We start from the raw sequence: 23647 nt of genomic DNA on the forward strand, positions 1-23647 counted from the left end.
AAAAAAAAAAAAGAATCTTCACAAAATAGAAAACTTTCAACGGGATTCAATTGATGGGTTTTTCCCGTCATATACAATCACAAGGATTTTTAAAATATATCAAATTTAATTTAAACTTTTACCACAAAGTGTTTTTTTAAAGGGTTGTAACTTGATGATGGTGTCAATACATTTTTCTTTTTCACTTATGGGAATATTATAGTTTCAAATACTTCTGAAATTGGACAAAACTCCAGAGTATGGTGGTTTGCCTCTTTCAGGTGGGAGGTACTACACAACGCTAAATAACACACTCACATCCGCCCTTCATCTCATGAAACCAAATTCAGTTCACCCCATCGAGGGAAATCTAGAGGCTCGTAGTCTGTTGGTCTCAAGTATTGTGCATGGCAGCAATAGTCCAGTTCACTCCTCACTCACTAGTGCTCAAACCCCATAAATTCACCAACCATGTCATCGGACGACTGAAAAAGCTCCCAGAGTTTCAGCACGGAGCTGTCGGGAACGTCAGCCGGCTTTACGGATTCGTCACACGTGTCCACTTTCCGTGTCTTCCGCCTATAGACTCTCACCCTCCTCTGTATTTTACGGACGGGGGAGAAGCTGAGTGAAGGAAGACTTTCTTCTTCTCTGGTTTTGTCAAACGATACCTTCCAGTCCTGAACAGCCTCGCACGCGGAGGAATCCTCCTTCTTATCCTCATGACTTGCTATGACATTAAGGCCTTTTAGGGAAGCTTCATTCCGACTGTTCATAGTATCAAAGCGGGAGGTTGAGCCTTTCTCTTCTTGAGTTGTTGCTTGTGTCAACTGAGTACCTCCAGGGGGAATGGAGGCAAGACATTCCCTTCTAGGGGCTGTTTCCTTCCTGGGCTCAGGAACCTGAGCAGCTGATTGAGAGCAAGAAGTCAAAGAATTCGGCCTGCACGGGCGTTTACGTGCCACCGACTTGCGCTTGTCTCCCTGCGAGCGCGTGCAATAGGTTCTCCCCTCAGTGGAAATCAGAGGAGAGGAACCAGCCACCGATGTGATGTTCAAAGTGTGTGCCGAGTAAGATCCCCCGTGACCCTCGACCGTCCGAGGCTGCTCTTCTTCTTTAAAATTCTCTTTTTTATCGGTAGCTTCTTCATGTCTTTGCACGGGTTTCCCACTTGGTCCAGGAGCAATCAGAACAGAAGAAACACTGCATTTTGGTCTAACAGGAATCAAAGAAAATATTCTGTGAGTAGAGGGCAATAGAAAGAAAAAAAGCAGCCATATATTTTTTTTAACTTATTTGCATGCATGGGTTTCCTGTGAATGTTAAAAGTTGATAAATGTTTAAATATGAATGAGGACAAGTTACCTTTTCACTTTTGTTTTGACGAGGAAGTCAAAGTGCAGAGTTGAGACCAGTTTGTCCAACACCAAGTATTCATCACTCCTGGAGAAAGCCTTGTGACGGTCACTCTTTATGTGCTGAAAAAAACAAAATGTACAACATACATTTATGCACGAGTACTGCATACGCTGTTGTAATGCTACGATACAAATCCTGGATGAATATGTAGTAACAGCTCTGTGCAGGACTACATATAGGGTTATGGTTGCCAGTGTGTTAACACTTTATTACCGGCTAACTGGCATCAGCAGTAGTGTGGGTGTTATCTGTTATCTCTGATACATTTACCCAAACTAAATGTGTTGTTAATTCAAACAAATCAGGAGAAATATAATACAATTAAATAATAATCCATTTTCCATATGGTTATTCAAAATAAAGACATAAAAGGTAGTTCTGCTTATGACTATTCACCACTACCCCTTCCAAAGCCCTGCAGTACAGTGCAGTAAGTTATTGTCCTGTTACTGCGTAAAACTTACCGTTGTCACGTTCTCGTATTTGATCACACAGCATTCGCAGTAGCCGCTTCGTTTCTTGTCTTTACTCTTCTTCCGGCCGTTGGCCAGCTCTTCACTGGCTGAGACCTTTGCACCTCTGATCCCAGAGGTTACACAGAAAAAGAAAGGGAAGAAAAAAAGACATGGAACAGTCGTGAGGCTCCAGGAGTACTGACTTAGAATTGTGTGGACAAGCCCTTTTCAAACTCATCTACCTTTAAATTGTATGTACATGTGAGCAAACGTTGTAGCCCTTTGTAAAAAAGAATTGGCGGGTAAAAACATTTTTAAATAATGTGGAAAAATGTAAGTAGTTGTTTTATTTTACACCTATGAATTAGAAACATGATGTCCAAATCGAATGAGCAAAAGAGACGAATCCCCGTACCGGCGTCCCGGCTGTTTGTTTCCAGGAGGAGCCTTGTCCTCCACACAGAAGGGACTGTGGGGAGGAAGAGTCTTCAGGTTGAACTCGGGGATGTGCGGCATGGTGAGGTAGATTGGCCGGTAGTGTCTGTGGAAGGGAGAAGAAACGGATCAGTGTCATTAGATGTAAAGGACTCAAAGACAGTGGAGCCTATTTTAGTTTTGTGTCCCTTACCGGCTTGAATCCTCCACCTTGACGAAAGGTTTACGGATCCGGCCCCCTGGAACAAACATACATCATAGTCAATTTAAATTTAAGCATGTATAAACCAAGCATTAAAAACAATGGAAAACATTCCTACCTAATGAAATAAAAGACTGGATGATAACTATATTACATTTACCTTTGGACTTCTTGAAGCCTTGCTTTGCTGCTGACTCAGCTTTGACCTGTAAATAATTTAATATTAGCATTTAAACACCTTATTTTACAATGTTAAACCATCATTTTTAGGAAAACAATCCCAACATATGTTTCAATCTTGACAAAAATAAAATCCTGTAAACTTACACTGGTTTTGACTGCATTAGTAGCAGGACACTGGCTGCTGGAAATCTTTTTTTTCTTCTTAACATATGTGATGACATCTGAAAGTGAGATAAAATAAATGTTACTACAGTACCCCATTACTTTCATCTATACAATGAAGAGGTTATATCAGTTTGTTACATTATCAAACTATTATCGACTGCATACCGTCTATGTAGAGTATTTTCACACCCCACTCCAGAGCATTTGACAGGATCTTGTTCATTTTCACCCTCTCCTAAAAGCAAACAAAAGTGTATAAGCACAGAATAGAAACAAATCAATTAAACGTCCCCACTTAACTCGGCCTTGAGCTAACCTGCTCTTTCACAACTTTGTCCACCAAAGTCTTCCCTCGACTTGGAACAAACTGAAAGAAAGAAAACGCCTTGTGAAAATGATCTGGGAGGGAAATGCACGATAGGATGAATGTGAAATAGACCTTAAACATGTCTGCACTACAGTTGATGAATTAAAGTGAACTCACTATGTCGGTTTGGACTTGAGACTTGCTTTTACTTTTGTCCTGGTTCGAGCGAGGCTGAGGTGAACTTGGGCCAAAGTCCGGGCCGAGAACAGGAGAATCCTGCTTAATGCAATGCACATATCGAGCCTCCCTCTTGTTGGATACCAGATATTCAATTTCCTTACTGAAGAACTTCTCAACAATCTGAGTGACAAACGAGAGAAAATAGGATACCGCTTTTTAAAAAAGTTATAAGACTTTTAAAACAGTTTATTCAAGAATAAAGAGTGTATCACCAGGGATATACAGGCATTGAATGTCTTCTAAATCTCATTTACTGTTTCCTATTCAGATGTTATCGACGCTACTGATATTTAAAAATGTCCAGCTAGAAACTGCACTTTTATCTTATCCAAAGGCACGAAGTAGCCTTTTTCTATAGGTAACTTCACAGAGAAAAACCAACGTTCTAATTACACAAATTGTATTGTTCTGTGCTACCGAACATAAAAGTCTGACTCCATCAAATGCAGAGGAAGAAGCCGGCTGGTACTGAATCCTAACAAAGGCAGCAGGAGAAAATATAATATTGCTTGTTGTGAAATGACAAAGATTCAGTTTTTTTCCCCTCTCTCTCTCACCCCTCCCAGGTATTCGATGTCGCTCTCCAATGCGTCCGCTATCCTGTTGGACGGCAGATCCAGGTAAAACACTTTGCCAGCAAAAGGTTTGACCTGAGCAGCAGCGCTCACACATGTTGGCTTAGCTTCACTCAGCATGGCCCTCTCACCGGTGCTGAGCAATTTCCCTACGAAAGCAATAAGAAAAGTCACAGGATGAGGGAGGGGAGTTCTTGATGAAGTGCTCACTTCCCGATATAGGGATTGATCACTTGAAACCATTCATTTTGATTTTCTGACTGATCGTGAATTGAGTGGTACATCTAATCAAATACCAAACTTTTAATGGCTTCCTAACAACGAGCAGCTTGTTTTTAAATCAGCAGCTGCTCCAAATACCTTTAAGCATCTGTAACATTTGGTTTTGATCTCAATCAACATAAACGCAGTTTTTAATGTAGGATAGTCGGTACGCATTACATTTAATTAAAACATTATTGGTATGATTTATAGATAAATAACATCACTGAACGTTACATGACGTTAACTATCAAGGTTGAGCTAGTTGTTGTTAGCTCACGGTTCACATTTAGCTAACGTCAACTCGAAAACACAAAAGGTTCAGTGCAACAAAGTGGCGTTAAATGACATGAACGTACCTTGCCATTTGGGTCTTGTATGTCTCTGGATGCGTTTCGGCTTCATTTTATTCTATTGCATTGAGAAACAAATTTTAGTTTTGCCCACCAGTCTTGAGTCAACATGCCCCAGGAAGTTTGTCCCGTGTGTGTAAACAAAGAAAGGTATGTTTACAAAGACACGTTGTACGAGAAACTGGGTTCGGAAAACTACCACATTAACAAAGTAGCGTTAGACTGAAGTTAGTTACGTTAAGTTACTGCTTCTCAATTGACCAGCGTTTACTGCGAGTTAACTTTAATTCACCCTCTCACCGCTAACTTTTGTCTATCGTTCCCTGGCGAACAAACAGGCACCGTCGTCGGTTAGCTACTATGCTCGAAATAAGTCGTTATAGTAAAAAAAAAAAAACACAGCAACAAAGTATGCAGAGGCAGGATATTTTAGAACTATTTAGACACACTTGCTCGTCAGTTTACTCGGTCAATGCCTCTGAGAAACGTCTCTTTCCCGCTATTACGTTGAATAGAATGGTACGGGAAGTCTACGTTGCCATGTTTGATCATATCTGGTGACGTAATCTCCGTCTAGTTTAAATTTATTACGGGCCAAACATGAACTCCCATCAGTTTTTTTTAATAACTAAAACCAGTTAAGTACAAAATGTTTTGTTTACCAAAGACGGTAGAGTCTTCTGTCGTCCTTTCCACTTTTACGGAAACCTTTCAACCCTGGCAACCTTAGCAATAAGTAAAACCTTCCTTTGAGTTTGAATGTGAGGTTTCCACATTACCTTAACAAAAGAACGAAATAAAGAAAAAGTTGAATAAAAAAAACATGTCAGAAATGTCTGTATTTACAACATTATGTAAATAAAATATTTGTATTTTATAGATATCTTAAACCGCATTTTATTCAACATACGATTTGGAGATTCTCAAGAATGTGCTCCACCGGAAGTACCCCTGGAATATTATAGGTAAATGTCAACATGTAACCTGTTTTCTCGCGTGTTAGCTGGGTAAACGAAGCAGCTAGCTATGATTCCAACCCCCTGGACATACACGTGTGCTTCCCGATTGAACCTGTCATTCATTAACTGTCCTAGTTTCAGGAAACTCTGAACCCTGAGAGTGATGTGCTTCTTAATGAGAGACATCGTAGATCTTAAAGCGCAGTAGCAGGTAAGAAGTTAACGAACGTCACTTAAGGTTAGCTAGACAGCTCTTTCCTCAATGTAAACATACAACCCCAGTGACATCGTATAACCTTTCATTTATTTTATCGTCAATTAATTTAGCTCCTTTGAGCTTCATAATGTTTATGTACTTGGAAACTGTCATACACGTTATACATATTATACAAACTGTATCTCTCTGTTTTTTTAAGAACAGAGTATGAGCGTCCAAAGTCCAGATGCTCCAGCCTCGAATGGCATTACTCCATTTCAACAGATGGTGGCGTCCTGCTCCGGAGCCATCCTCACCTCCTTGTTAGGTGAGATGCCAGAGGCTATTCATCTGGCATATGTAGGATTTGAGTAATCATTTTATTTTCAGTATTCATGGGCTGCACGCCACCCTCAAAAAGAACAGCACACAGCTGGCAGCCATACACACAAGCAGACTCAAACATAACAATACAACACGAACCTACGTCATCATCCTTCTGCTCGACCTTTCAACATCAATGAAGCACTCAATGAATACTGACAACCCAATGTATGTCCTTCTTCTGTAGTCTGCTCCATTGTTTTCTTCTTTAATACAAAAGTCTTTAATACTCAATTCAGTGCATTATGACACCATTATATAGGTTGCAACCTCGTTAAATGTATATCATACAGTCTAATGAGAACTGATTTGGTGATGCGGACTGAGGAGACACCTCTCTGAATGGTGCAACATAATTCAACAGCACCACCATCCTCCCCCAAAATAACCACACCGCTGAATCAACATCCTTCCTAAAACACATTGAACAGCTCACAATGAGTGACTGCATTTATGAACTTTGTTGAAAAAGATCAATAACTAAACATGAACGAAGGAAATGTAATCCTGTGGATATAGCATATTCATTTTTGGGATTTTTTAGGTTGCCGTTACTGTATCAACTTCAGACTGCAGATTTGTATTTGCTCTCCAAATACTGTATGCACAGTTTATATATTTCAAATAAACGAGAGAGATAAAAACAAGGACCAAAAACAAAATAAACACGTCCAATAGTAAAACTTTACCAGCAGTGCAATACACGTACAAGCATCGGTGGGCTGGTACAGAACATTTCCATTTTGTAGAGAAAGACCTCACATTTTCCAAAATCTGTAGTGAATCTAATTTCATTCATGGAGGCTCATTTCAAATTCTCCTTTTTTCAGTTACACCTTTGGATGTTGTGAAGACCAGACTGCAAGCCCAGAAAACTCCCTTTCCCAAAGGTGTTATAACTATGAACTGCCTGTCTGTGTATTATTCTGACGAATACAGTAAATATTAAACGACCACATTCATTTATTTCAACATCTTTCAGGGAAATGCTTTGTCTACTGCAATGGACTAATGGACCACATATGTGTGTGTGAAAACGGCAACTCCAAGGCCTGGTACAAGGCCCCCAGTCACTTCAACGGCACAGTGGTGACCCCTCTGACTATTACCCAATCCACAAGTTAAAAGTCAGACAAGTGCCCACTACCGAACTACTTACACTGACTTCAAACACTGCTTCTCTGCAGGATGCCTTTGTGAAGATAGTACGCCACGAAGGGATAAGGGCATTATGGAGCGGCCTACCGCCGACGCTGTGAGTGTGAGGTCTCCTGCGTCTCTTTTATGCTCTTGCTACACTTCATCCTTTCTGCTCTCCTCCTAGTGTCCTATAGAATACATATAGTTGGTTGACAGATGGTCTTGATGGTTGATAACCAAATATTGCCCTGTGTTAAGTATTATCTAAAAGGCATTTTCTTTTAAATCACATCACATTGTCAATGAATGTATTGGTGTGGTTCTTTTGTGGATTAAATGATCCCTGCATGGAATCAACGAAACATAATACATGTTTGTTTTCCAGCATGATGGCCGTCCCTGCTACAGTAATCTACTTTACGTGCTACGACCAGCTGTGTGCCGCACTGCGAATCAGGATGGGGGACTTTGCTCAGGAGGCTCCTCTTCTGGCAGGAGCGATCGCTAGAGGTAAGCCGGCTGGCATCGCTAGACGAGAAATAGCTTGATAGTAACTGAGAGATTCACTCGATCCCAATGCTCCACCAATGTCACCTGGTGGGTTTTTATGTTTTTTTGTTTTTTTTCTCTCCGCCTTCTCTCCGCCTTCTGTGTGTGTGTGTGTGTGTTTGTGTGTCAGTGGGTTCAGCGACAGTGATCAGCCCTCTGGAACTGATCCGCACCAAGCTGCAGTCTCAGAAACAGTCGTACAGGGAGCTGACTGACTGCATCCAGTCTGCAGTGCAGACGGAGGGCTGGCGCTCTCTGTGGCGAGGTTTGGGGCCCACGCTGCTCCGAGACGTGCCCTTTTCAGCCATGTACTGGTATAACTACGAGAAGGGCAAGAGCTGGCTGTGTCAACGATATAACACCACAGAACCAACGTTCACCGTGACCTTCATATCTGGAGCAGTTTCTGGCGCTGTAAGTGCATCAGTCAGCCTTTAAACCTGTAGAAAACTGGACTGAAAATATTCCAAACATGAATATTGATTTACACACGTTTCGGTTTCTTTCAGATCGCATCCATTGTAACGTTACCTTTTGACGTTGTTAAAACCAGGAGGCAGGTGGAGCTTGGAGAGCTACAAGCAAAGAACTGTAATTATGCCATTATTCTTTATGTCAACATCCTGAAGCTTTAAACAAGAGCTGGAACAAGCACAGAAAAAAACCCTGTTCATGTGATGCTGTCATACAGCATGGAGTACAATTGTGACAATTTTAAAGTTGTTAAAGCTATTAAAGGGGGGGGGGGGGGATATCAACTGAAGGGATTAATTCAGTTCAAATCAACACATTCACACTATGATGTTGACCGGTGTGTTTGTCTCGTCAGTGTCTTGTCGGGTCTCCTCCACCTTCAGCATGATGAGCAGGATTGTGGCGCAGGACGGCTTTGCCGGAATGTTTGCAGGTAGATACTTTATTGATATCTATTGAATGATCGTGTTACACCTGACTACGTGGCATGTGATCTGTCCTCTTATGTGTTGTCTCCGCCAGGTTTCCTCCCGAGGTTGATCAAAGTGGCCCCAGCCTGCGCCATTATGATCAGCACTTATGAATTTGGCAAAGACTTTTTCCGCAAACATAACCAGGACACTCGGGCCGCTGCACAGCAGTAACATCTGACAGTTCTTCAGTCTTTTTACCAAACAAGTAGACCACGTAGACGGAAAGGCTGATGTTGCTAAATGAAAAACAAAGGCAAGATTTGAAGGGGAAAAAAAGTGAACAATGGAATTATCTTTATTAGTATTTAGGGCCCGAGCATCGACTCAGTTGGAGCGGAGGACCTATTGAAAGATTCTGATATTTATTGTAAAACATTGGATATTTTTTTTTTATTTCTTTTTTGAACCCCTTGCCCCCCCAAATATTGGAAGTGAGGGTCTGAAGTGGCCCAATGAGTTTGCTTTGTGGTAATAGCTAAATGAGCACTGGCTGATCGATTGCTTCCCTCTGGTGGAGGTTCCTGGTACTACGCAGCGTAAAGGAAAACTCACCTTTCCTCAGCTATTTGCCTGAAAACTTAATGGAGATTCAACAGTGATATTTACGCATCATGTAACTTGGAAATAATTGATCCTTTAATACTAACAGAAATTTGGTACTTTAGTACATTCAACAGAAGAACAAAAACCATGAAGAGCCTCAAAAATGACCACAGAATTGAGTTCAAACATAAACCGCTAAAGAAGTACTCTCAATAAAAGCTGTAGATTTTAATTTTTACCAAGTTTTTGTATTTGAATCCTTTCAATTCGATCGATAACGGTCCTGTTTCATCGTTGATGAAATGTGCACTGATGACCTCACTGACTGTTGAGTGCACATGTTGACTCTTTTGCCCTTTACACAAGAAACGATTAAAGCAGTGTATGGAGTGGGGTGATCTATCAATTAAACATATTGATTGTCCTAATTTATAGCAGATGACTTATGGATTAATGAGACAATAGAACCAAAGGGACTTTAAAGTCAGAATTATGGCAAACAATTCAGCTAACTATAACTTATTTCTGAAGAAAGTAGTATAATAAATATATTTATTTACATTATCTGCATTGTTTCAGGTGTCTTTCCTTGTTTTAGTAATTCAGAAATGTGTGTTTAAACCTCTTTTCATATTGATATTTTACCCTTTTTTAAATTTCTAAATGCACCGCTCTACCACCGACATACGTGTCCACGCCTGTGATTGGTCCGCACCCAGCAAACCCCGCCCCCCCTTTTTACAGAAACGCCCTCGCGGACAGATTGATTCACAGGACCCCGATTTTGATTCTCGAACCGCCCACTGACACGCGCCACTCTAAACAGGTGTGAGGCGTGACGTCAGCAAGGTGACACCCTCCTCTCTTCGTGTGCCGTGCGACGAGGCCGCAGCTCCGCTCCCGCCGGAGACTTTCATGTAAGACACTTTTTTTCCCCCCCCTCTAAACCGCTGTACGTGAGAGCTGACGTTAGTTGTGTGCGTGTATTTGTGTTTGAGTGCTCTCCGCTCGCTCTGAATCCCTCCGGACACGCCGCCGTTCAGCTGGTGTTCCCCGCAGGCCCGGTGAAGCCTTTTCCGTTTCTGCTGTGTGCGGTTCCCGGAAGAAAAAAAACTTTTAAATGTTGTTTCGACCCGGTACAAAAGTCGTGGATATGTGCAACTAGCGTCTAATTCCTGGTTTTCCTGCTGCCAACAACGAACACTTTCACCTTTTAGCCCACGGTGAGTAGTCCTGAACGGGGGAAAACGAGTGGGGTGCTCTCGCGTATGCGTCATGCGCCTGGAGAGGCTGAATGTTCCAGAGAGAGAGAGTCATTCACCGGCGGGCTGACTGGCTTCACTGTCAGCGTGGCTTCGAGGTCGACGTGTCCCGCCCCGTGGGAAGCTTCCGCAAACAGAGCGGCAGTAGGCCGGCTGGGAGAGCTGCTCGAATGTGTCTACACACCTAGAACTCGTGAATTGGTGGTTTGTTTAAGACGCCACCATTGAAGGGTAAACAGGCGTGTGCAGACATAATAACCCTCCGATGAGGAGGTCCCACTGACAAGCAGCTTTGTTTCGATATCAGTTTGACATCTTAAGATATCTCTCAGTTCCTGGTCCAACCTCCACTATAATATTGCATGGAAAACGGAAACTTAGGGACTGTTGGTCAAAGTCATTTTGGTGACTTAAAGAGGTAAAAACAATATGTTATTAAACATTTGGACTGTTCTCATCCACTTTTTTCTACTTTTAATTGACAGAAGATTTCCAACATCTACCTGGACAACAAGTGTTCGGTGGGGGGGAGTCCACCATGTCCTCCAGAGGTAAGCAGGACTCCTGCCAAATATGTGGCGGAGCTCTCCAGGGAAACCAGAGGCGATGGCTGTTTGCCGCCCAAAGCAAGAAGGCCGGTGGGGCTCAGACCCCGACAGGGTCGCTGAGAGGAGGAGGAGGCGGCCCGTCCCGGTCCTCGCAGAGCAGCCCGTGGGGTGAGTCCGCCGCGCGCTCTGATGAAGTCCGGGGACGTGCGTCCAGTGAGTGAGCTCTCCCTTCTCTCGCCTGCAGGCAGCACAGTGTCCCTGGGTTCGTCGTCCGTGTCTCTCTCCCAGCTGTCCCTGAGCTCCCCGTCCAAAGCCGTGGACCCGCTCTCCGTCCTGACCCACATCCTCGGGCAGCCCGTCCCCCGGGGCGGCGGGCGGGGGGAGTTTGTGTGCGGCAAATGCGTGAGCGTCCTGGAGCGGGTCTTCAAGTTCGACTCGGTGATAGCCCGGGTGAGGGTGCTCTCGTCCGAGAGGCTGCAGAAGCTGACGCAGGAGAGGGACAAGGTCAGGCGCTGGGTGCGCCAGAACTACTACCAGAGACACCCGGGGGACGTCCGCAGCCGGGGCGGCAGCACCAGCGAGGATGATGATGAGGACGGCGGCGAGGCGGAGAAGGAGGGCTACAGGGAGATGCTCAAGGAGAACATGGCGCTCTCGGAGTACGAGTGCTGGTCCGAGAAGTGGGACGCGTGCCCGTATTTCAGCAGGACGGGGAAGAGGTGCAGAAATGGAAAAGGCTGCGAGGGCTGCGACGCCCTGCGGGTGTCCGACTCGGACTACGAGTCCGTGTGCGGCCTCCCGCGCCGCTTGCCTCTGCAGCCCTTCTTGCCGCTGGCGATGTCGCGCGACCGGTCCCAGAGCATGCCCCTCCACTGGCGCAGGGTGATGTCCCTCGGCTCCGACCTTTCCTCGCCGGCGGGGTCCACGCTGTCCCTGCAGACGTCCTCCCGCACCGAGTCTGTCCACTCGCTGGACTCCCTCGACGGCAACGACCCGTTCGACCCGCCGGGCGTGCGCTCGAACAACTTCTGGCTGATGGAGCTGCGGGGCATTGAGGGAGCGCCGGTCTGCTCGCCGTCGGGGAGCCGGATCCCGGTTCTGGACAGGAAGTTCTCGGGCGCCGCCGGCAGGACGGGGTCACCCTCGGTGAACCGGGCGCTGCGCTTCGAGGGTGTTTGGGAGAACGGAGACGTGGACGGAGAGGACGCGGAGCTGAGGGATGAGTTCATGCCTCTTCATCGAGTTGTGAGTGTTTTCGCTCCTCTTTCCGCACGCTCTGCAGCGTTAATACAAGGACTCTGACCAGATTGTGTGCCCTTTAAATATTGACTGTGTGCTGCAACAGGTGAACAGAGCTACACATTTCACTCGGTAAAACACCCAAATCCTTTTCAGGGCTCCACTGGCAGGGTTCACCACGCCGTCAGGCACCTGCGAGGCCAGCTGGACCGAGCTGTGGCCCACACCAGGAGCCCGGAGGGCCGAAAATCAGAAATCAATGGATCAGGCGACTGGATCCCAGTAAGTAATCCAGTTTGTCCTCTCGCATTCCAGGATCATAGGGCGAAAGAGTAGTTTGACACAAACGACTTAATCGTTTACACAAACAGGTTTGTTTACTCTGTGCTACGTCACACAGTCACATGACATAACGACTTTTGCGGATGTTGGCGTTGCACAAATACAGCGTTGTGAAAGGAATGGAGGGTGGGTGTACTTTGGTTTTTCTCCATGCAAGGGTGTGTCCGTGTGTCCTCATTTACAGAAGCAGATAAAGACACACACACACACAAAGCCTGTCTCTGGAATCCTCCCCGACTGGTGGAGTTTGCCCGGGGCTCTGTAGTCTTAAAAGGATATCACAAAAAAATGTAATTTTACACACTAGTGAAAACGTATCCTGCTCGGTGGTCTGGGCTTGACACCCCTCATACATGTGCTTCAGTTCGGCCCAACTTAAAAGCAACACAATCCTACTAAAGTGCTTTTGAGGGCTGACTCAGCAGTTTGGCTTCGACCGAAGCTGTGACACATGCGTTTTGGGATTTCCTGATTACCGCCTCTATGAAACATGGATTGAGTGTTTATGGAAAGGTATCGGCAGCATTATCCAGTCATCTTTGGATGTTTCAGTCGTATTGTAGAGAACATCCTCGCATTTAAATTTTCAAATTCATAATATTCAAAACATTTGAACACAATGAGTTTACAAGCAGGTTGTTATACAGCAAAGATCATAAACATCTGCTATGATTGTTAAACAGAAGAATTCGCTCTTTTGATCTTACATCGTAGTAATTGGGATATTTTGGGGTTTGACATACAAGGTTTTTCTGATGGTTAAGTAATTCGTAGTGGGAGCATCTTTTTCAGGAATCAGGAAACGTTTATTGCCATTATATGTTTAGACATACATGGAATTTGACTTGGCGGTTGGTGCATGACGGAAGACAGTACAATAATGACAACGTAGTGCAGCAATTAGATAAAATATATGCTATGGGTTAGTAAGAAATAAAGAAATTGCACCAGCTTTTGAAAAATAAAATGTATATATATTTGGATTTTTTTCTCTGCAGTCGCTCCAGGAGGCCGAGGAGAAGGAGGGCGGCGGCGCCCTGCTGCGGAGCCTCGGTCGCTCTTTGCACAGCCGGGAGCGTGTGATCCAGGTGGGTGAGGTGATGAGGGGAGACGGGAGCCGGTCATGCACATGGGCGAGGCGGGGGGCTGCGTGCATGCAGGGGCACCGGCTCAAAGCTCACAGGAATTTTGTTTGTCTGTAAAATCCCTGCGACGCCCTTAAAGCGACAGCGCCCCACAAAAAAAAAACTGCCGCTGACGCAGAGGTTTTTCTGCTACGTGGTGGATGGACGACTCGAGGACGGGAGGCTGCTTGAATGGAACACAGCCTATTGCCGATTATCAATAAGTTACTCAACATAAAAACACAGATCTGCCTGGCTGAGTTCAAACTTAACATTAACACAATCTGACGGGTCACATGGTGAGCTGATAGACCGAGCCAACGAGTAGGGAGATTTATGATGTCTGCGGTGGTTCTCCTTTACATATCAGCTCTGGCCTCTGCAGTGAGTGACCTCTCTGCTCATTGAGGCCTCGTGTATTGATTTGTGCTTGGCTCTTACACCAATCTGTGCTCGGAGGAGCTTTACATCTGTTAGATGAATGTGTTTAAGCAGACGGGTGTTTCTTCCAGGAGTGTGTGGGTCTGATCCGAAGACTGAGTGTTGAGGATGGAGGAGGGGTGGAGCTGGCCAACAAGCTGACGGAGTATCTGAAGGAAACTCAATCCAACGACAAGGCAAGAGCCGGCACTGTCCTCCTCCCTCCCTGATTATTGACGTGCTTCTTCTACGTACGAGGACACGCGTTTCCCTCTCGCTGAAGCACGGTAGCATCAGAGTTTTATTTTATTTTACCTCAGAGCCTTAGGAGGTTTTACTAGTGCAGTTTTAGCATGTTAGCATTTTCCTCTGGTATCTGAAGAACGTTAATAGCTGCCATCAAACACTGTTTTTAGTTGACTCATTTCTCTCATTAAATAATAAAAAATAAATATTTGATGCATATTATGACTTTGGCCAGAAAAATACCACCTGTCTATTGCAATGTTTCACCTACCTTTTATAACAGGAGGGCGCTCCCCCCCCTAAAGTTGTAAACTTATGGCAGGCACTGTATTGCTTTAAAATATTGACGCATTTTGAAGGAGGTTTATGTTGCATTCTTTAATTATTTCTATTGTTAAAAACTATTTTATACTTTGTGTGGTGCTTAAGAACAACAATGGGCCATATTCCTGGTTTCCCAATAAATTGATCATAATTTGGCCAGTATAACCTTTAACTCGGTAAAAATTACCATACCGTCTTCAGTTGAACTTGATGGAACCTGTAGAAGCTCTGGCCTGATGACCAGTGGACAGTTAATGTGTAGGCAGCATAGGCAGTAAATGCTCCTTTTATAACCTAGCAGCATTCCTGTGTTTGGTTTACCAGGAATCATAGCGTGTTGCATCATAACGGCGAGGTCAATAAACCAGATGTTTGCTGGCCTTGCCCTGAGCAGCAGAAAAGTGATGGTGACCACAGCCAGTACAAGAGTCTTTGTTTGATCATTAAATTATCAAAAAAAGCTTGGTGATGCTTTTTCTGACCACTAGATAAATGGGCTCCGCTGGGCAGACGTGCCATTTCAATCTGAATCGAACATCTGCATTGCAATCTGCAGGCCGCGCTGCAGACTCTGACTTCTGAAGCGACTGAGAAGGAGAGGAGCATGGAGAGGGAGATCGAGTCACTGCGAAAGGCCGGGAGAGACCGAGAGAGAGACCTGGACACGCTCAACGCCGTGCTGCAGTGCAACCGGGACGTTCTCGACGTACGAATTCTCATATCAACTGAAAACAGCAATGGAAGTGAATGCATCGCAGTTCAAACCCCATTTTTACTACATGCACTACATTTTTTGTTGTCTTTTCTCTCCAGGACCTGAGAGTGTCTCTGGAGGAGAAGGAGCGCTTGCTGAAGGAGGTGGAGAAAGAGAAGGAGGTGTGGCGGCAGAGGGACCACGCCCTCGCCGCCGTGCTGCAGGAGAAGGAGGCTTTGATCCGGGAGCTGGCCAGCTCTCAGGAAGGCGTGCAGGTAATATACAAGGCTGTCATTTCTAGCTGGAATGGGAGGAGCCTGTCTCTCACTTTTCAAACGGACACCATGGTTAATTTGATGTCTTTTTTTTTTAATAGAGATGCAGAGCTTTCATTTTTTCTGTATTATTAAATGTCATTTTCCTCCACGCTGTCTTTACATCTGATTGTTCAGGGGTTTACTGGAGACATGGAGGGAAATGGCGCCACCTTGTGCACGGAGGTCACCAAACTCACATCAGCCCTGCAGGAGTACCAGGACATGGTGCAGGTGAGGTATTGGCATGAGGAGGGGATTTGAAAGTTTTTTACAATTGAAAGAAGCTTTGAAAAACAGTCATTGCATTTTGAGTAAATAATGTTTTTGGTTTTTTTCCACACACTTTTGTGCCAAAGCAGGCACAAGTTGTGAAAAGAATATTCCAATTTTTTTTTTGTTTCATAGTGTTTTTTGTTAAGACTTAACTCTCCTCCGCCTTCCCCAGGATCAGCAGGCGAGCCACAGTCAGACGGTGTCCTCTCTGAGGGATGAACTCAGGGAGACTCGGCGGGAGCTGAGGGCAAAAGAGAAGGAGAAGAAGGAGGCGGAGAGGACCGTGCAGAACGACAGGGAGGACCGAGAGAGAGAGGAGAGGAAACTGAGGGACAGTCTGGAGAAGAGAGACCGGCTCATCGAGGTAAAGTGCAGGGAATCGAATGCTTGTTGTCTCGATATCCACAACGCATCGGCCATGTTGGTTTAATACCACCGTTTCCGATTCGACCAAAGAGCCATGTCAACTATGAGTCATTTTATTCATTAAATTAAATATTAATTAATATTGTGGCCTTAACAGAATTCAGTGATGTACGCAGTGGCCTAAAATGTGTTTACATGACAAAATTCCTTTTTAAATAAGATATTGGATATAATTTTATGTTTTAAGAGCTGCTACTGTAACTCCATAAAATGAAATAAAAATATTAAAATAAATAAAACAAATTATATATATTATAATATATAAATTCAAAGTGAGAAATTGAAACAATTTTTATGTTGGATTCTCCAACTTTTAATAGACTTAATATCCAATCAATACTGAAAAAAGAAATAATTTAGAAAATGGTCAATGTAATATTGGGAAAACCGCATATTATTTGAGAGGGGAAAAAACAAATAATCCTGCTTAAAGTGTCTATGTGAAATTTCTTCATCCGGATCAGCTCTATTGGCCACCACTGGCTACTCCAGTTTCACTGTGGTCTCAACGGACCTACAAATGAACAAGATAATAGAATAAATGAAACTGAAATGAAACTTCTTTTTTCATGTTTTCTTCACCGTAGCAAATCCTCTCAGACGCCGAGAATCGTGACGGTCTGTTGGTCGAGCTGCAGCAGAACCTGCAGAACCATGAGGAACATGTGACCGCCGTGCAACTCGCCCCGTGAGAGAGGACGACTCCTTCCGAACGCACAGAGGACCAAGATCACTTTTTGCACTTTCTGCACCAACTTCAGCCAGCCATTTAATATTTATCCCCTCTACAGTTTAGAGGTTTGCTTTTTGGGGCAATTTTCCACGTTACTACTTGATTTACTGGAGGGAATCTGTATTTTCAGACTTGAGAGTCAAACAACCCGATGTTTTCAGTAGAAGTCACGTCTGTATTGTGAAACTGGATGTTTAATACTTTATTCAAGAAATCGGACGATTACTTTATTTTTTTAAATTTTTTATGTAATGGGTGTGATAAGGTAGTGATGGAATTTGATTTTTCACAGCGGGATTGCTGATATGTTTCTGAATGGGGCGATTGTGGATCCTGAGTTGCATTAATTGTGTCTTTATGACATTGCTTTAAATCTATATTTATTTTTGGTTTCTCTTTCTCGGTTCAGATCTTTCGTTTGTTTATGGAGCGATCACAAGTCTCTTGAAGGGAAGTATAAAAACTCAGATTTTTTTTATCCCCTTTTCTGCTTTATCATAAATGTGTACGTGTTTTGTGTTGTTAGTGCTGGACTTTGTTTCTGGAGACATTTCCATTTTTTTTTTTTTAGCTCAAGAGAATTAAAACTCTGATTCAAAGCACTCATGTCTTTAGACGCTGTTATTTCTATCGCAGGGTTTATGGTTGCGCTTGTTCTGGAAGTGAATTTTAATTTAACCGAAAAAATCCTTCAATTGTCTTTTGTCAAAATGTAAAAATATAGAATATAATTTCAGTGAAATGGATACAAATACCAGACTGCACTTAACAATGTAAGGTTCATAAGCCATTTTCTAATCAAATTGTATCATATTATTAGAAAGTGGTACAGGAATTTAAAAAACCCGAGGAAGAGGGGAAATATGATGTCAGCTTGTTGGTGGGTGTAGAGGCAAACGCTGTCCGGTAGTCCGCAGGGCGGCAGCCAGCAAGTTGAGACTGCAGCAAAAACCGGTGAACCTGATCATCCGTTGGGATGAACTGGGGGGGGGGGGGGGGGGGAAGACGTGATTTGCCACGTCATCAGTCATGGGACTGCATGTCACCTGACAGCCCTGCTTCCCGACTCACTGTCTTTCATTAGGAATAAGACATGATTCAATAAAGCAAACGCCACATGTCTTGTATAAATCGGTACCATAAGCAAGACATAAATGGACTTTTTTTTTTTTTTTTTTTTAACTGAGTGCGGTTCCTTCACGAAAGCCTCATCTCTTTCTAGACTGAATGGGGCTATTCTCTGTAAAGTCATCAGGAACCTCCCAGCCATAATCTGATGATACGTCTCAGTAAGGAGATTCTTGGAGTCGAGAGACACCAGAGGACATTTAACATCTCATCGCTCTGCAGTCAGCTGAGGAGGGTCAGAAAAAGCCTGCAGAGAACTGAACCTTTTCCCGCAAAGATGGAGAATTAATCGTGATTGGGATTAAAACTACTGGTTTATTCTAGACTATAACAAATATATATAACTATATATGACTATAACTTGAAGGCTTCAAGCGTATTTTTCCGTGAATAATGACGTCAAAGCTAGTTTGCTCACTGCTTCTCCTTTGTTTACCTCCTGCTGTTGGTAAGTGAACCAATTACAACTCTGTCAACAACAGACTGGTTATTTTTAGCATATTAATCTGCAAACTGTTTTTCCAATCTGATAAATTGAGCGGCCCTTCAGTTTGAAGAAAATAGTTTTGCCTCTTGGTTTTTTGAGCTGATGTCTTTAAATGGCTCATCTCCCGAGGATATAACACCTCTACATTGAGTATATTTTTTGAGCTCGTGACTTTAGCAACGGTTGCTATGGTTTAAAACTGGTCCTTTTCTATGATAGTAATTTATGGTCCGCTGTAAAACTAAACTATGTGGCCCATCCTTCAGTTACCCTCTTCTGTTACACCTGCGTCTTCCCCACCATCTCCCCTCTGGACTGCATCCGATTCCCCCTCACGTGCCCCCCCGGGCAGGTCTGTCTCTCCAGCCGAGCCGTGGGTGAGAAAGGTAAGCGAGTAAACCCTAAATAAAATTTTAAAAAATCAAAACTAAGAAAAATCAACTGTTTCTGATGCGTTTTTTTCTTCTAAAGGGGACTTCCGCGTGGTGTTGTATGAGAAGAGCTGCATAGTGACCTCCCTGTGTGGACTCACAGGAGAAAAATACACCATGGGACTCAACTTCACCTTCACCAACGAATGCTGCGACACACACCTGTGCAACCACGCCGCGGGGGCGCCGACCCCCTACCGCAGCGGCACCTTGCTCACGCTTATTCTTTCATACTGGAGCTTGGTGAATTAAAGAGATACGTGGAGGAGAAGCAGGGTAACGAAGACGAGGTCTTCCCTCTGATGGCCTGATGGGCAAAAGCAGATTATTTTTACTAACATTGGATAATTACACACAGCTAACAGACTTATCATGATAAACATTTCTCAAAAGTTTTTGCTGATAAATCAGCACTGACATAGGTCTCTTTCTCTGTATTTTACGGTATGAAAATGCCATTTTAGTAGCCCCAATGTTTACATGTGTGGTTATGGGGAGAAAATTTCTTAGTTATAATAAATGTTGTACCGTCGGGGTTAATATGGAGTGGATAGTCTCACGTAACACAGACGCACGGTAACGACTGTCGGGTTCTTTGACAAAAATATAAATATTGTTCTGATTGTGCTCACTGAACTATCTCTACCATCCGTTAATTTGCCTCAAGAGTCCTTTACAATTTATATGGAAATAAGTTCCTACTGTCACATGAATGAATTATTCTTATTCTGTACATATAAATCCTCCACATTATAAAAATTATGTATTGTAAATCCCAAATGATTTGGCCCAATGTATTTAAACAGTATTGGGATTCGGCCTTGCTGGTCCTTTCTCAACCGCTGAGCGTCGCCATTTTGTTTGCACACGATGGCGCTCCTTTATCAGGTGCTGTTGATTGGGCCCCGCCTAAGGAGAACATCCTCGGTGATAGTGATAATACCCTTGAGATAAGATTGATTTGACTGTAAAAAAAAAAAAAAAGACTAGACGACATGCTGTGCCCGTTACTGCTGTTCACACTGCCGCTGTTGTGCTCCGCTAACGGAGATACAACATTTAGACAAACGCCTCCGGTGATAAGAGAAGTTTCCCGGAGCGACACAGCGGCTCCGCCGCCACCGTACTTCCATCTCCCGGTGTTCCTGGACTCCAGGCCGGGGACGGTGGAAAAGGAGCGGTTCTCTCCGTTCAGAGCCACTGGACGGAAGCTTCGGACCCTCGAGCCTGCCCTGGGGCCTCTGCCCCCGGCTCGTGCTAACACGAGTCAACCCGCAGCTTCGGGTGTTTCCGTGAAGACTTCGTGCGAGCGCAACAAGATGCGCGTAGAGGTGCAGAGGAGCATTTTGGGAACCGGGGACCCGGGCGCTCACCTCAAACTTGGGACGTGCCGTCCCAGTGGAGCCGAGAGGGATTACCTTTACTTTGCATTTGACTATGGCATGTGTGGAACCCAACGTACGGTGAGCTTGAACGACGTTACCTATGTTTCCCCGCTGCGTTAAAGCCATGTTAGCATGTGCTTAGCCTGCTAACATGCTAACAGTGATTGACAGATGATGGAGTGGCACCAAAGTTGATTGAGACATGAATCCCCCACATTTTAGTGATACAAATAATTATTTATAGAGCAACTGTTTAAAGTTTAACAGATCAAGGGAAGACAAACTAAGGAAAACAATTTATTCAGGAATATGTTTAGAAAAATAAAATCCCTAACAGAAGCAGTGGCATCAGTAAGCTAGCTTGTGAAAGGTCTCAACTAGACCTCTTGGCTCATGTGAGAATCTTTTGGCCTTTCTTGGTCTTTCAAAACAAGCTACTTGATGACGTCAGTGTGGCCTCATGTATTTTTATTTCTGCTTCTATGGACCAAAAAGGTGACAATTGGTGCAATTGATCAAGTAAATGGAATGGAACAACTTCCGTGTAACATCTTCAATTTAACTGTTTGGTGCTTGGTCTTTTATTTTGAGAGTACATTTATTTCCTATTCAGAAAGAAAGTGTAATAACTCGTTGGAATGGGTCACCGATTACAATGATGTTATCAATTTAGCCAAGTTTGATTTCGGTTTGCAGATAATTAATAACCAGGTGGCCTATACAAACGTGCTTCGATATGATCCATTAAGGCTCAAAGGACCAATCAGGCGAGCTGTGCCGTTCAACCTGCCTGTTTCGTGTTATTTTAACAGGTGAGCCTAAATTGAGACCAGACGAGCTTCTGTGCCAAGTGTTCTCAAACTGTGTGCTTAAATCTGAACACTATGTTTATATGTTTAGGTACCAATACTCTGAATACACTCCAAAGATGCTGCTGAGCAAGCTCTTCACACCAATGAAGAACAAAGCAAAGTTGATTCTGACTCCTCGGAATGGTAAACCCTTAAAAAAAAAAAAGTGTATTTTATTATCCACTGATTTCTATCTGCCGACTGCTTGGTTTCGTCCTCCAGCTCGGTGGGAAAGGCTCTCTCCGTCGGACCGGTACGTGCTCGGGCAGTCCATGTACTTTCAGGCGGAGGCTTCGTCCGTGTCCCGGGACAAAAGACTCTACGTCCACTCCTGTTACGCAACTCCCGAGAAGTCCCACAACTCCACGCCTCAGTTTCCAGTCGTGCAAAACTATGGGTAAAAAAAATACATACTGGAGGGCTTGATATTTATTGCGATACATACTTTATTTAAGTGTAAAAGAATAATCCAAGTTCTTTTCTCTCCCTCTGATAAAGATGTATGATTGAAAGCAAGGAGAATCGCTCCAGGTTCATCCCATACAGAAGGAATGCTGTGAGATTCTCTGTGGATGCCTTCTTCTTCCCGGGAATGACCGGCAAGGTCAGCAAAAAAAAAAACCTTTAAGTTAAATGCTTTTATCCTTTTTTAAAATTTGTTTTAATACTGTGCTAAAAGACCTGTTTTTTTCTAACGGATTGGAAATATCGTTTTCTCCCGCAGCAGCTCCACATGCACTGCTCCATGTCCGTGCGCAGCTCGCTACCCACACCCACCTCAAAGTCCTGCAACTACAACACAAAAACAAGAAAGTCCGTTTTCCTTTTTCTGTGAGAAATTGAATGAATTTCCAACGTGGCGTAAGGGCCGTTGAAACAGAAGGGAATCCGATCTCCCTCTCTGTCCTTCTCAGGTGGGTTGAGCTGTACGGGCCGGACCTCGTGTGCACCTGCTGCGATTCAAACTGTAGCTCCGCTGCCTCCTCGGGTGAGTCGTGGATCCCCTTGTTTTTACACCACCAAACCTATAAATACCTTTTTAACAGATATTGTCGTTGAATCACACGAAAGGATTGGAACCAAAACTCTCTTGAATCCAACAAGTGTCTGTGAAGCCCGCTGAAGCTTATTTCTCTGTGAAATGGAGTTTTGATCCCACTTGACCAGTCTCGACACTTTTTGAAGGCAAACGGCACCGTGCATTTTTTTTAACTGACTGTAAGATTAAATATTATTTTTTGACATGCAAAAAGTTTTAATGTCAGAACTAATGTCAGAAATTCAACATTTTCAAGTGACCAAAATAATCAGCAGCCGGCCCTGGACAGTAGAGCCTCCAGTGAAGCCCACGGCATCCAAAAGAAGGAAGAAGGTCTCCGCTGCCGCCACCGCTGCTGCAGCAACAACAACAACAACGACAACAACAACGCCACAAAAAGAGATGACTGAGGGGACGATGACCTCACAGCTCGAGGACATTGCAGCGGCTCAGATCGGTAGGGTGGAGGACACGGAGGCAGAGTGGCTCCTCGCAGGTGAAGGAGTGGCCTGGGTTGAGTGGGAAGGTGACGAGGAGCAGGTGACGGGCTTTGCTGTTGTGGAGAAAATGGAGGAGGAGGACGACGACGTCATAGAACCTCACACAATTTTTGAAGAGATCATTGGCTTTGACAAATAAAGCAGATGTCTTTACTGTGATAAGTTGATTGTGTTTGGCTCATGTCATGACTCATAAAGAGCTTAAAGCAATCAGCCAGATGTCGCTGGTAATGGGATGTTTTTTGAGATGTTATCTGAATTATTACACAAAATACGATTGCTTTTGTCACGAATCTACATCAATTCTCTCTCTAAAAGAATAATGCACACATTTGAAAAACCAGCTAATTCACTTAAAATTAGAAGATTAGTATCCCTTTGATATCTTTTCATTCACTATGAAGGTGCAGCTGCTCATTTCTTTTAAACGCTCATTATTTCTGCATTTAATACTGTTTATTGGAGACAGGCAGGAAATGTGGGGGAATCAAATCTATGCCCTGGCCATTTGGCTATCAAGTACCCCTTAAGTTAAACTTAAATTAAATATTATGGATTAAATAAACGTGACAATTTCTTTTTTAGC

The 23647-nt window shown here is 43.8% G+C and overlaps 5 protein-coding genes across 7 annotated transcripts; 4 read left to right on the plus strand and 1 right to left on the minus strand.

Moving 5' to 3' along the window:
* Positions 1–5561, minus strand: dbf4 (DBF4-CDC7 kinase regulatory subunit). Of its 3 annotated transcripts, XM_037453194.2 has the most exons (14): positions 5485–5561; positions 5237–5353; positions 4581–4632; positions 3943–4109; positions 3323–3505; positions 3155–3205; positions 3004–3073; positions 2818–2894; positions 2651–2696; positions 2482–2527; positions 2269–2394; positions 1863–1977; positions 1345–1457; positions 1–1194 (listed from the first exon to the last, which is right to left on the minus strand). In XM_037453194.2, the coding sequence occupies exons 3-14, from the start codon at positions 4624–4626 to the stop codon at positions 420–422; spliced, it is 1815 nt and encodes a 604-aa protein (XP_037309091.2). In that variant the 5' UTR covers positions 4627–4632; positions 5237–5353; positions 5485–5561; the 3' UTR covers positions 1–419. The 3 variants fall into 3 exon arrangements, with proteins under 3 accessions (XP_037309091.2, XP_037309093.2, XP_037309092.2); XM_037453196.2 differs by lacking the exons at positions 5237–5353; positions 5485–5561 and adding an exon at positions 5024–5189; XM_037453195.2 differs by lacking the exons at positions 5237–5353; positions 5485–5561 and adding an exon at positions 4875–5189.
* On the plus strand, positions 5555–9524 carry slc25a40 (solute carrier family 25 member 40). The gene is given in 11 exon segments (XM_037453206.2): positions 5555–5744; positions 5950–6057; positions 6944–7003; positions 7096–7202; positions 7301–7368; positions 7639–7763; positions 7933–8216; positions 8312–8393; positions 8632–8709; positions 8799–8895; positions 8897–9524. Coding segments are annotated over 10 exon segments (1032 nt in total). The 5' UTR covers positions 5555–5744; positions 5950–5957; the 3' UTR covers positions 8928–9524.
* A 1752-nt stretch (positions 9525–11276) lies between these two features.
* On the plus strand, positions 11277–17830 carry si:ch73-95l15.5 (uncharacterized). Its single transcript, XM_062565462.1, has 9 exons — positions 11277–12347; positions 12498–12623; positions 13682–13771; positions 14320–14424; positions 15354–15503; positions 15611–15766; positions 15944–16039; positions 16254–16445; positions 17095–17830. The coding sequence occupies exons 1-9, from the start codon at positions 11292–11294 to the stop codon at positions 17197–17199; spliced, it is 2076 nt and encodes a 691-aa protein (XP_062421446.1). The 5' UTR covers positions 11277–11291; the 3' UTR covers positions 17200–17830.
* Positions 17831–18442: 612 nt separating this feature from the next.
* LOC119197870 (sperm acrosome membrane-associated protein 4-like) lies at positions 18443–19996 on the plus strand. The gene is made up of 3 exons (XM_037454537.2): positions 18443–18816; positions 19122–19241; positions 19327–19996. Exons 1-3 carry the CDS (start codon positions 18762–18764, stop codon positions 19536–19538), a joined length of 387 nt encoding a protein of 128 aa, XP_037310434.1. The 5' UTR covers positions 18443–18761; the 3' UTR covers positions 19539–19996.
* A 61-nt stretch (positions 19997–20057) lies between these two features.
* On the plus strand, positions 20058–23580 carry zp3d.2 (zona pellucida glycoprotein 3d tandem duplicate 2). Its single transcript, XM_037454532.2, has 8 exons — positions 20058–20749; positions 21368–21483; positions 21572–21666; positions 21745–21919; positions 22021–22126; positions 22247–22335; positions 22437–22510; positions 22818–23580. The coding sequence occupies exons 1-8, from the start codon at positions 20282–20284 to the stop codon at positions 23198–23200; spliced, it is 1506 nt and encodes a 501-aa protein (XP_037310429.2). The 5' UTR covers positions 20058–20281; the 3' UTR covers positions 23201–23580.
* The last annotated feature ends 67 nt before the right edge of the window (positions 23581–23647 follow it).

Source organism: Pungitius pungitius, chromosome 11 (assembly GCF_949316345.1).
Source record: "Pungitius pungitius chromosome 11, fPunPun2.1, whole genome shotgun sequence".
Lineage (NCBI taxonomy): Eukaryota > Metazoa > Chordata > Actinopteri > Perciformes > Gasterosteidae > Pungitius > Pungitius pungitius.